The sequence below is a fragment of the Bos grunniens genome, chromosome 8, assembly GCF_055505025.1.
Source record: "Bos grunniens cultivar Pamir isolate PY7600 chromosome 8, Bosgru_T2T1.0, whole genome shotgun sequence".
Classification (NCBI taxonomy): Eukaryota; Metazoa; Chordata; class Mammalia; order Artiodactyla; family Bovidae; genus Bos; species Bos grunniens.
The window spans coordinates 80371749-80383995 of record NC_141172.1 but is presented as its reverse complement, the minus strand read 5'-3'; the positions used below and the strand labels follow the sequence as shown (position 1 = coordinate 80383995).

General features: G+C 45.3%; 1 protein-coding gene across 4 annotated transcripts in view; it reads right to left on the bottom strand.

Moving 5' to 3' along the window:
- DAPK1 (death associated protein kinase 1) overlaps positions 1–10737 on the bottom strand; it is a 211779-nt gene extending 201042 nt beyond the window's left edge. The window contains exons 1-2 of one of the 4 annotated variants that reach the window (XM_086416933.1): positions 10420–10737; positions 9407–9576 (exon numbers count right to left, since the gene is read on the bottom strand). In XM_086416933.1, the coding sequence (XP_086273059.1) occupies positions 9407–9468 (62 nt within the window). In that variant the 5' untranslated portion in view covers positions 9469–9576; positions 10420–10737. Of the gene's footprint in view, positions 1–9406; positions 9577–9785; positions 9897–10040; positions 10157–10419 lie in introns of those variants that run through there. The other 3 variants (XM_086416936.1, XM_086416935.1, XM_086416937.1) reach the window with 3 other exon arrangements.
- Positions 10738–12247: the final 1510 nt, after the last annotated feature.

Genomic DNA, 12247 nt, shown 5'->3' with positions numbered 1-12247 from the left:
AAAACAATTTAGAAAAACTTCTCAAAGTGGGGTGGAAACATCAGAGCAGAATCAGCACAACTACTGATCTCTTCTCCCCCAAGCCACTCCTTCCATGTGCCTACGTATCCTGACACAATTCTGTCCCATCACCTGAGCTGAGTCTTATCTACCCTCCCACACATATAGCCTAGTCTAAGACAGCAGTATGGGTTGCTAGGCGGACACGGAGCCAGGCAGTTCCGAGGGAAATCTGACCCTCTTCATGGTGGGGCCAAAAAAGGTACTGATTACCTCTTCTATGGAAAATTCTACACTGGGAGGTAGACAAGAATATGGTGGACTGAAGTAAGGTCTCAAAAATCCTGACAATTTTTACGAGTTAAAAAGGGAAGGGGTGCGTGGTTCTGAAGGTAGAAAACAATGAGTAACGGAAAAATGGAAATTAGCTCATTACTTATAAGTGAAAATTTACTATATCAACTGTCCTGAGATATTTAAAAACCAGTCCCACTCATCACATGATATCTGAGTAGGAATAATCAAAACAGTTTTGACTGAAAATGTGCCCTGCAAAAGTTCACACACAGAGCCAAATTTTCCAGCTGAAAACCATCAAGCTTATGAATATCAGCACCATCAACATAAACTTTTCAAACGCCAGTGATCAGCAGTTCACAGCATTCATTTGTTCAAACATTATGTTCTTCGTCCAAAGTTGAAAGTGTTTTTAAAGGGGGGAAAAACAACTTTCTCCCCTCCTCCTTCCCCTCTTGATGTCTCTGAACATAACATTATATTACTGAATAAAATTTCTCAAGCTCACAATCGAAATGTCGACAGGTAGGACACAAGGGAAAGACTCAGGGTCATTTCTCAGAGGTAAGCAACATTATACTTAAATGATCACACTGTGGTCTGTAAGCCACACGAGCGCTTAACGTCACCTCCGAAAGACAGGAACGATAAACAAGAGTCACTAAGGGTCACACCTGTCAGCTATCACAAGAGATTAGTTACCAGCACATGACTGGTTTTGTTTTGTTTTGAACTAGGATTGAAAATGAGACTAATGATTTTAGGTTATGGGTTTGGGCAAGCTCCGGGAGTTGGTGATAGACAGGGAAGCCTGGCATGCTGCAGTCCATGGGGTTGCAAAGGGTCAGACAGGACGAGCAACTGAACTGAACTGAACAGAACATTGAACCTGGAACGGGGATATGGCACTTTCTGTTTTACCTAAGAAAGATGTACTAGTTAGACAGTTATTTTTAAACCTATTTTTGTTAGATGATGTAGAAAAACCAAAGATCAATCACTTTTTCCTCTACTCTCTCCTAACTGGATATTTAAAGGAATTCATTTAAAATATTAACAAAGTAATAATTGCATTTATTATAAAAAATTATACTACCATATAATCTCCTTCAAGGCTGAGAGATGATGCATTCTGTTGTGATAACTTACCACAACAAACCAACGCAAAACAATCAGCTGTCACTTTCCACATAAAGATTTAAACAATCATACCCCAACCTTAAACCAGACAGACTAGTGATGCTTAATGAACTGAGAAGCTGTCACTTACAGGGTGGCCTATTAGGTAGAGCCACAACTCTCACATATTCCAAGACTCAAAGGTTAAATAATAATGAAAGTGTTCTGTGAACTTTCCAAAAAGCTAAATTATTAACTTTGAGACTTGGGTAAAACTACAGCAGGTTCAAGCGCCATTCATAACCATGGGGCACAAGCCCTTTGGAAAAGGCAAGGATGTCACATATGTTGTCAAGTACCCATGAGTGTTCTGAACGCCAAGGGGTTCACACCCTCTGCATGGGGTGAAATGAAAACCCACCATGAAATGGTTACTGGTTACTCCTGACCATCCTGTCCAAGCAGGTATTAAGATAGATGGGCATTAGATGGCTACCTAAACCACTTCTCTTAAATATCAATGTTTCCTGGCTTCCAAAAAAAAGATAATCGCCAAATCCTAAGTAGTATGAAGAATATAATGAAAACAGTCCTGCTCAGGAATCTAGGTCCATCTCTTGCTACCTACCAACCATCTACCTCAAGAAAGCTACTGGACCTAAGGTCTGACGGGAAGAAACAAGAAGAAAGGACTCACTGACTGCTCAGCTTCTTCTAAGGTCTAATTGTCCAAGGGTCTTGGGCTTCCCTTCACCAACAAAAAGCGTCACTACGAACAAAGCTAGTGGAGGTGATGGAATTCCAGTTGAGCTATTTGAAATCCTGGAAGACGATGCTGTGAAAGTGCTGCACTCAAAATGTCAGTAAATTTGGAAAACTCAGCAGTGGCCCCAGGACTGGAAAAGGTCAGTTTTCATTCCAATCCCAAAGAAAGGCAATGCCAAAAAATGCTCAAACTACCGCACAATTGCACTCATCTCACACGCTAGCAAAGTAATGCTCAAAATTCTCCAAGCCAGGCTTCAGCAATACGTGAACCATGAACTTCCTGATGTTCAAGCTGGTTTTAGAAAAGGCAGAGGAACCAGAGATCAAATTGCCAACATCCTCTGGATCATGGAAAAAGCAAGAGAGTTCCAGAAAAACATCTATTTCTGCTTTATTGACTATGCCAAAGCCTTTGACTGTGTGGATCACAATAAACTGTGGAAAATTCTGGAAGAGATGGGAATACCAGACCACCTGACCTGCCTCTTGAGAAACCTATATGCAGGTCAGGAAGCAACAGTTAGAACTGGACATGGAACAACAGACTGGTTCCAAATAGGAAAAGAAGTAGGTCAAGGCTGTATATTGTCACCCTGCTTATTTAACTTATATGCAGAGTACATCATGAGAAACGCTGGGCTGGAAGAAGCACAAGCTGGAATCAAGATCGTGAGGAGAAATCTCAATAACCTCAGATATGCAGATGACACCACCCTTATGGCAGAAAGTGAAGAGGAACTAAAAAACCTCTTGATGAAAGTGAAAGAGGAGAGTGAAAAAGTTGGCTTAAAGCTCAACATTCAGAAAACAAAGATCATGGCATCTGGTCCCATCACTTCATGGGAAATAGATGGGGAAACATTGGAAACAGTGTCAGACTTTGTTTTTTTGTGGTCCAAAATCACTGCAGATGGTGATTGCAGCTATGAAATTAAAAGACGCTTACTCCTTGGAAGGAAAGTTATGACCAACCTAGATAGCATATTCAAAAGCTGAGACATTACTTTGCCAACAAAAGTGCGTCTAGTCAAGGCTATGGTTTTTCCTGTGGTCATGTATGGATGTAAAGTTGGACTGTGAAGAAAACTGAGCACCGAAGAACTGATGCTTTTGAACTGTGGTGTTGGAGAAGACTCTTGAGAGTCCCTTGGACTGCAAGGAGGTCCAACCAGTCCATTCTAAAGGAGATCAGTCCTGGGTGTTCTTTGGAAGGACTGATGCTAAGGCTGAAACTCCAATACTTTGGCTACCTCATGTGAAGAGTTGACTCATTGGAAAAGACTCTGATGCTGGGAGGGATTGGGGGCAGGAGGAGAAGGGGACAACAGAGGATGAGATGGCTGGATGGCATCACTGACTTGATGGACATGAGTTTGGGTGAACTCCGGGAGTTGGTGATGGACAGGGAGGCCTGGCCTGCTGCGGTTCATGGGGTCGCAGAGTCGGACACGACTGAGCAACTGAACTGAACTGAACTCACCAACAAAAGCTCCTCCCCTCCCCTCTACTGGTAGGTAGCTTTCTTTGTCTCCTGATCAGAAAGAAGCTTTTACACTAAAATCATGCTTTATTTCATGCATATGAAATGCAAGATTAGGTTAGGTTAGGTACACAAAGCTACTGACTAGAATTAAAGGTGAAAGTTCATAACACATTCCCTGGCAGGGTGTCCCAGAGATCAGACAACACAATCTTGACCTTGAGGTTCACCTCTCATCCCCCTACCACAGCATCTCTCAAGCCTCCCCCCTCCACCCCCTCCTCAATGCGCACACACACACTCACACATCAATGCTCACATACACACACACACACACACATTCACACACCAATGCCTCACACACACACACACACACACTCACACACCAGTGCCTCACATACACACACACACACAAACACTCACACACTAGTGCCTCAAGGAAATGCACTCTGCACTTCAGAGGTTACAGATTTGCTGGGAGACCAGAGGATATGTCTGACGATGGCACCTCTTCTGACATAACACTGTATTTGCAATTACTGAAATTAATCTGCACATCCATCTCTGTAAGCTTATTGTGTTTTTCACGGCTTTACAGGGGTGAGCCAACGCTATGGGGCTTTTAGGTTCGTAAGCAGCTGGGTGAGACGCAAGCCAAGAGTAAAGAGCACAGACAGGCCAAGAAGGCTGCTTCAATGTTCCCTGGCTTCTCCATCAATAAGCGCCTCCATACCCTACATTCCTGGGGTATGCTGGGGTCCAGTGAGCTGAATTTCTGTGTCCCCAGGAGGTCCAGAGGCACATTCTGCATTCCCAGGGCTGGCAAGCAAGCATTCAGCCCAAATGCCACTCAGCACTGTCACCACGCCCTCCCTTCACATTCTAGAAGACTATTATTAGATCTCCCTGAAATGCACAGAATTTTTAAATCCCTGACTGTTATCTCTAATAGGAATATTTGAACTTTATCTCTCTTAAAGCTTGGCTGCCTTTCCCATCAGAGCAAACATCTGAGGGGACAAGAAAGCAGAAATGAATAGAGAACACTCACAATCAGCGAGGTCCTACGGGATGATCTCACTAGTCAACCGCACGAGCCTTGAGCCCCACTTCCAAGGAGAAAACATGCTCGGAGGTCTCTCCTTCCACCCTCACCCCTATCCCCATGAGACTGCCAGTATTCTTAAGACTGATTTCTGCAGTTCACAGTAAATCAACTGAAAGATGTACTCAGACTGTCAGGTTTATTATCAATACAGCTCCTTATGTTGATTAAAATGCTCATGGATTTTATGCCAAAATGAGAATGTTTTAACTTTGAATTATTATCTTCCAGTGACCATCCAAACAAATGTAGAATATGTAAGGCTCCACTGTGTTTTGTTTAAAACTCATCTTGTGCTTAGAAATTTTGGCTGCTGTGAACATTACTGTTCAGCCAGAGAATGCAAAAGCAAAAGCAGCTCTTATTTTGATGAGCTACAGTCTTTAATATCCTAAGTTTATCCCTACCAGTCATCACTTATTGAGGGTCATATACATGTAAATATATATGGGGTGTTCATGATACTTTATGAATATTAATCCATTCATTCATTCAATCAGCAAGCATTTATTGAGCACCTAGTATCACACATCTAATTAGGCAGAAGAGATAAAAAGTGATGAGAAAGTCCAGGGCCACAACCTTGTGACAAGTTGTGGGGAAAGCAGACAATCAAACAAGTAATGAGTATGCACTGTGGTAAATGTTCTAATGAGGAAAAGAGGTTATTAAAAATAATATCTGAGGCAGTGACTACGTATCCGATGTTTACAGCCACTGCCCCCAATTCTCACAACATCCTGCAAAGGTAGGGATCTTCCCACTTTCTGGTGTACCAGGCCATCCCATGCTACACACTGCCTCTCCATCGGTGTCAGCATCCGCATCATCGTTTGCATCTCAAATCCCCATTCTGGTCTCAATATTGTACCTGCAGGCCTGCATTAACTTATTCAGGCACTGATCAAATTTTTGCCCGGAATTATAAAGCACATTGTACACCCTGGGGAGAAAAGAGACCAGAACACACTCTAAAGGAACTTTCAAGTTGGCTACATGGAGTAATACAAGAACATTAATAACACAAAGCAAAGATGGAGCATGGACCGGGCAGTCTGTGGTCACAATCAATGGAGTGCTTCAGACAAGCCATTTGGCTTCTGAAAGGGAGAGATCATCGTGGAGAGATTTATTCAGGAGATAGGACCAAGGTCTTAAGATCACATAAGGTCAGACTGGAAGAGAAACAAGGCCAGTCCTTAGGAAGGCAGTGTTCAGAGAGGTGCTCGGAAGGCTCACGGATTAGGCTGAACCAAAGCCAGGGGTGAAACTGGAGCCTGATGGTGGGACAAGCCAGACTTCAGCTGCCCCATGCGCCCACTGATAAGAGATGCTAAGGCACCTGGGGCATTAAAATGACCCAGTGTAACAGCACATGCAGAAATCCACATTTGTAAGAACTCCTCCCAGAAACCACTACACATGACGGAAGCAGTTCTTCATTCCACCTCCTGGGATAGAGGCTGAGACCCAAAGGACCTCCTGGAGTCAACAGAGGTCATCAAACAATACTCTAATGATGAAGTCTCTTTCACTGCAGGCGCTTGTCTCCACTTGACTTCAAGGCCAGAGCTGCATTATTCAGAATCAGCGTAGAGAGGCTGAGGGCCGTCAGCAGTGGGTCTTCCTCACGGCCCTTTATCCACAGGCCCTTCCCCAAATTGGTAAACAGACACTTAAAAGAATATCGGATTGCAAACCGAGTTATTGGCGTGCCTGGAATACTCACGTCTCAACCAAGTTCTGCCGATGATATCTTTGTTTGTTTAACGCACGACTGCTGATAAAATACTTTTACATGTCTTAGATTACTTGATACTCACAACAGTCATGAAATAAGCACTAGGCCTCTAATTTCATAGATGAAGATCCTGAGGGTCAGGGAGGATAAGTGGCCTAGTCAAAGTTATAAAGCTACTGAACTGTAGAGCCAATTTTGGGTCAGACTATCTGTGCAGTGGTCTGTCTGCTCTGTCACTACTGCAAATGATCATAATACTTTATAAAGGTTTTAGCGCTGACAAAGGGTTTTTATGGTAGTCCTGGCAGTACACACCCTAATATACACAGAGACACACACACTCTCGCCCTTGTACATACAAACTCTGTTTTCATAAAAGTAAAGTGACAATAGTAATAATCACAATACTACATTCTACTTGTTAAAAAGCCCGTCTTTCCTCCTCTAGCTATGGACTTTTCTCAGCTCATTTATCAGGTGAAGAAGAAGCAAAGCCACTCAGTCGTGTCCGACTCTGCGAACCCATGGACTATAGCGTATCAGGCTCCTCCGTCCATGGGATTTTCCAGGTAAGAGTACTGGAGTGGGTTGCCATTTCCTTCTCCAGGGGATCTTCCCTACCCAGGGATTGAACCTGGGTCTCCGGCATTGTGGGCAGACACTTTATCCTCTAAGCCACCAGGGAAGCCCTTTACAAGGTGAGTAGCTATTATTTAGATTACTGCTAAAGATACATGGGTGAAGTCTTAAATCCTAGATGTTGGCCTATTTGTAACTCACACTTAGAACAACCTTGCTTATGTGTTAAATATCTGCCCATTTCCGTTTTGCAACACTAAGCTCTTGCCTCCACTCCTAATCTCCTCGCAGTGACTCACAGCAGCATCTTTCCCAAATGTCCATCTTATGCCTGCATTTATTTTCAGGAAGTGGCAATTTCCCAGCAGACATAAAATTCACAGGGCTTGAAAAAAACTTCAAAAAAAAAAAAACCCCAACTATTTACCACATTTTTAGACAAAAACAAAAGACCTATTAGACAGATGGGCACGTATACTTTTTTTTTTCAAAATCCCCAACTCCCAGTTTTTCAGAGCACTTCTTTGAAATTCATAGGTCACACAAATTAAAATTTTCAATAAACAATTTGTCAGTTAGTCTTGCACAGTGGGGAGAAAATTATACACAGAAATGTAGAACGAGCCAGAATCAAAGCCAACTGCTAGTGACAAATGAGCAAACCACTTCCCATAGCAGAGGCAGAGGTCCTGTCATCACACCCACGAAATAAAGGATCACAAACTCCTCCATCAGCCACAGGGAGTCCGCATTTTTTGTTTTTCCTTCTCATTACACATAATTCTATCAAAAGATCTTAATGAAAATAAGGTCAGCATATTTAATCTATAAAGCAGTCATCTCACCTACTTTTAATCATCTCTCTTTATGAGAGAATTTATATAATCAGGCCACACTACACAAACAGAATTTAAATATAGTTTTTCGCCTTTCTCTCCTGCTCCCAAAGGAAAACTCCATGTACCACTCATCTTGCTAAAAGCCACAGGAATAAAGTGACTTAATTCTAGTTAAACCAAGTATTTCAACCACATACTTTTAAACCTTAACCTTAAACATATCCACGAAATGTGATTTTTGAGAGGTTTCCTTCTTATTCATTCAGTAAATCTCCAGTATATAATAAGCTTCCCCTAAGCACAAGCTCCTAGTGATGTTCTTAGTTCATACTAAATGTATACAGAAATATTTTATATAATAACTTTAAAAACATTGCTTTTAGCCTGAACTATTACTTGAACTTGAAAAATATTTTAAACTCAATTTCAGTTCTCATAAGGTAATCTAGGGTGTGGGTGTTTTTTAATTTCCTTTTCATGGGGAAAAAGGAAGCACTGAATCAGACAACAGATGTATATGGAAAAATACATATTTTGATACACATATTAAATAAAGACATACTTTTTGTTTGTTTAAAGATTCTTCTACTTGACTCACAATACAAATAAACCACAGTCAAATTCCTTATGCTGAATTTAAATTGAGGCGTGAAACCTGGGTTTTCTGCTGAAGCCAAACCAGAGCACAACCCACCTTGTCAAATCCCCAGTCAAGAGGAGACCCATCCAGCCCTTCCAGGTCCCCAAAGAAATGGTTCTTTGTTCACCTGGAACTGAAAAGCTCCACTTTCAGAATCATAGCTCCTGCAGCAATGGAAGTATGCTTTGAATCCAGATAGCCATATTAGACTCGCCGTCAGGGATTTGTTAAAAATTTAACATCGTGAAAGAAAGCAAAGCAAGCAACCGCTGACACCAACTGGGTAATTAAACTGCTGGTTCAAGGAAGTTTCAAAATCTAAACCCAACATCAACATCTAGCAAGTCTTCATGTGTGACCTACCAATACTTGTTCATGCATGTTACTCCAAAAATTCATAAAGAGGGAAAGTATTATGCTTTTAAAAGTCTATTAATTGGTGTGTCCTCTCTATCTGAATCACACATAAGCAGCTAACTCCAGTTCCAACTACATAAGCTTTTGCCTCATTGTTTCAGAAGGGCAAAAGCTGACAAGAGTTATTGAAGACAATTAAATCTGTTCTTGTCCAGGGGTCTCGATCAATACACTTCATCATAATCTAACACTGAAATTGCCTCTCCACCCCCAACCCCTTGGATGAGGTAGTTTATTTCTGGTCCCTAGTCCTTGCTGGGTTAGTAACTCTTTTCTCTATAATTTGCACATCTCCTAGAAGGGAGAGGGAGACATCTGAATTCAAACTCCATTTGTTTACCGCCCCGCTACCCGCAATATTATGCATTCCCACCACCCGAAAGCTTTGAGCTTTCGGCACCCCACCCCACCTGCCCCGTACCTGCCAAGTTCCTCGCCGGTGTCGTAGTAATCATCCACGTTTTCCTGCCTGAACACGGTCATGATAAACTGTCACGCGTCACCAAAGCCCAGCGCACTTCAGCTCCGCTTCCCAAACCATCACCACCGCTCCTGCGCCTCCGTGGGCCCCTCATGCATCAGTCAGCAGTCCTTAAAACGAAAAAGGCAATATAATAATAAAATGACAACCCCAAAAGGAAGTACCCTTCCCCTGGGCTAAGTCTAGCTCGCTGAAGACCACCTCTCCGGAGCTGCCCCACCCCGCCGGGTGGAGAGGAGCACTCTTTGTTAAACCCCAACATAGGGATGCCCCCAGCCCAGCATCACTGGCGCACTCGTGTGGCCCGGCACCGCCGCACCCCAAGGTCTGGGTCTCCGAAAGCAAGGCGCGGAGCACCGATCAGCACCCGCTCCGGAAGTCGCTGGCCTCCCGGCCTCCTCTTTCTATGCACACACGCCCACCCAGCTCCCCAGCTCCAGGGGCGCCGCGGAAGAATGAAGCCCTCGCCCGGGCGGAAAGCGCCTGGCTGGAAGCATCCCTCTCCTGCCAGGAGCAGCCGTGCAGCCCCCGCGCCACCTCTCGGTGCCCGCAGTTCCCCGGCCGCCACGGCCACCTTCTCTCCTCCCTCGAGCCAAGCTGTCCCCAGAGGCACATTCCTGGCGACTCCCGCTCCGTTACCCAGCCGACCCGGCGTGCGGCCGCCCGGGGGAGCAAGGGAGGGAAGGGAGCGGCCGAGGGAGGCGCGGCCGCCGGCTCCTTCTTCGCGCCCGGAACACAAAGCGCCCGGCCCGCGCCACCTGTTCCCATCCGGCCCGCGGGGCTGGGGGAACCTCCTGGTGGCGATCCTACTTCTCCCCTCAGTCAAGTTTACCCTGCCTTGGCCTTCCCTGTTGTCTTGGGCGCTGCCCGGGCAAACCTCGTCGTGCCTCGGCCGCGAAAGCCAAAGCAGGCGGCGGGGCTCGGAAGGATCAGAGTCGCGCGCGGCCACTCACCCGGGCGCCCGGGAGCTGCCCGGGTCCTTCCCGGGCGCTGTCGGAGGCCGACGGTAGGCGCCAGCGCCCGAGACGAGCTGGGCGGCGGCGGGAGTGCAAGGAGGCTGAGAGTGGGGGCGCGGATCCCGCGCGTCCGCCCGGCGTCGGCTCGGCCTGCCTCTCCCGCTCCGGCTCCGGAGCAGCCCCGCGGCTCGTAGCCGCCTTCCGGGCTGAGGGCGGCCGACAGGCGGCCAATAGGGACCCCGCGGGCGGGCTGGCGACACGGCCCACCCACCTCCGAGCTGCCCGGCCGGGCCGGCGCTGCAGCTGCTGCGCTGCGCTGGCTGCTCCTCCCCGTTCGGCTCTTGGGGCTCGCTGGCGCGCTCTACCGCGCACACCCCCACACCAACCCACTCACTCTACACTCGCGCAGAGAGCGGTCGCGCGCAACGTGGGTGCCCCACCTGTGACACGCGGCTACGCTGCCCTCTTCCGCTAGGATCCAGAGGAATGCAATTCCTTCCTCCTGCAAAGGTGTTTTGAGCCCCCAGCGTGGGCCAGGCACGGTGCATGGCACCTGAAAATCACAACAGACCATAATAAGTTTTTAAAAATCTCTGGTCTTCTGAAACTTACATTTTGGCAGAGAAACTAGACAATAAGTATGTAAACGAATAAATGAGATCATTTTAGAAAGGATGGGTTCTGTGGAGACAATACTGAAGGATAACACGATAAAGAATGGCAAGACAGGAGTAGATCTCATTAGGAGTTTCTCTACGGGACTGGTGTTTTGAGCTGAGATCTGGACTGTGAAAAGATATGAAACCAAAGAATAAAGGTTTGGGGTATCAGAGGCCCAATGTAACAGCAGAAACGAAAGGTTTATGTGTGCAGTCCAATACGAATTGGTTATTGATGAGTTGCAATGTGGTTAGTCCAGAATTAGGTGTGCAAGAAGTGTGAAATATACATGGGATTCCAAGACTTGGTATAGAAATAAGGATGAAAAACATTTCTTGAATATTTTTTATGTTAAATGCATGTTCAAATAATTGTATTTTGTACATATTGGGTTAAATAAAATATATTATTAAAATTAATGTTACTTTTTACTTTTCAAAATGCAGATATTATAAAATATGAGTACCTATGTGGCTTGCAGATATTTCTATGGACTGTGCTGGTCTTCTTAGAGATCCCATACCTACTGGAGATCCTTATCCATTCTCTCTGCTTCTTACCCCAGGCCCCCACCAAGCCCTGAGGTGTGAGAAACAGGAAGGATGTTTCCCTATAAGGACTGCTGTACCTGCAAGCTCAGTCATGTCTGACTCCGTGTGACCCCAAGGACTGTAGCCCGCCAGGCTCCTCTGTCCATGGGATTTTCCAGGCAAGAATACTGGAGTGGGTTGCAGTTTCCTTCTCCAGGGGATCTTCCAGATGCAGGGATTGAGTCTTCTGAGTTTCCTGCATTGGCAGGCGGATTACTTAACCATTGAGCCACCTGGGAAGTCCATAGAGACTGCTGGGAATCCTTAAACAGAGAAAAGCTCCTATTGGAAAAATCTACTTTACTGCTGAGAGTTACTAAAACTGGTATGTGAACACACTGAGAATTCAGCTCCATGTCATTGTTCAAATTTCCAGATTTTCCAAAATGAGATGGTTTAAACTCTCTTTGTGCTAAGTCTCTTCAGTCGGGTCTGACTCTGTGCGACACTGTGGACTGTAGCCTGCCAGCTGTCCATGGGGATTCTCCAAGCAAAAATACTAGAGTGGGTTGCCATTTCCTTGTCCAAAACTCTCTTTAGTTCAACAGAAATTCTTGGGGTAAAAAAGAATACTC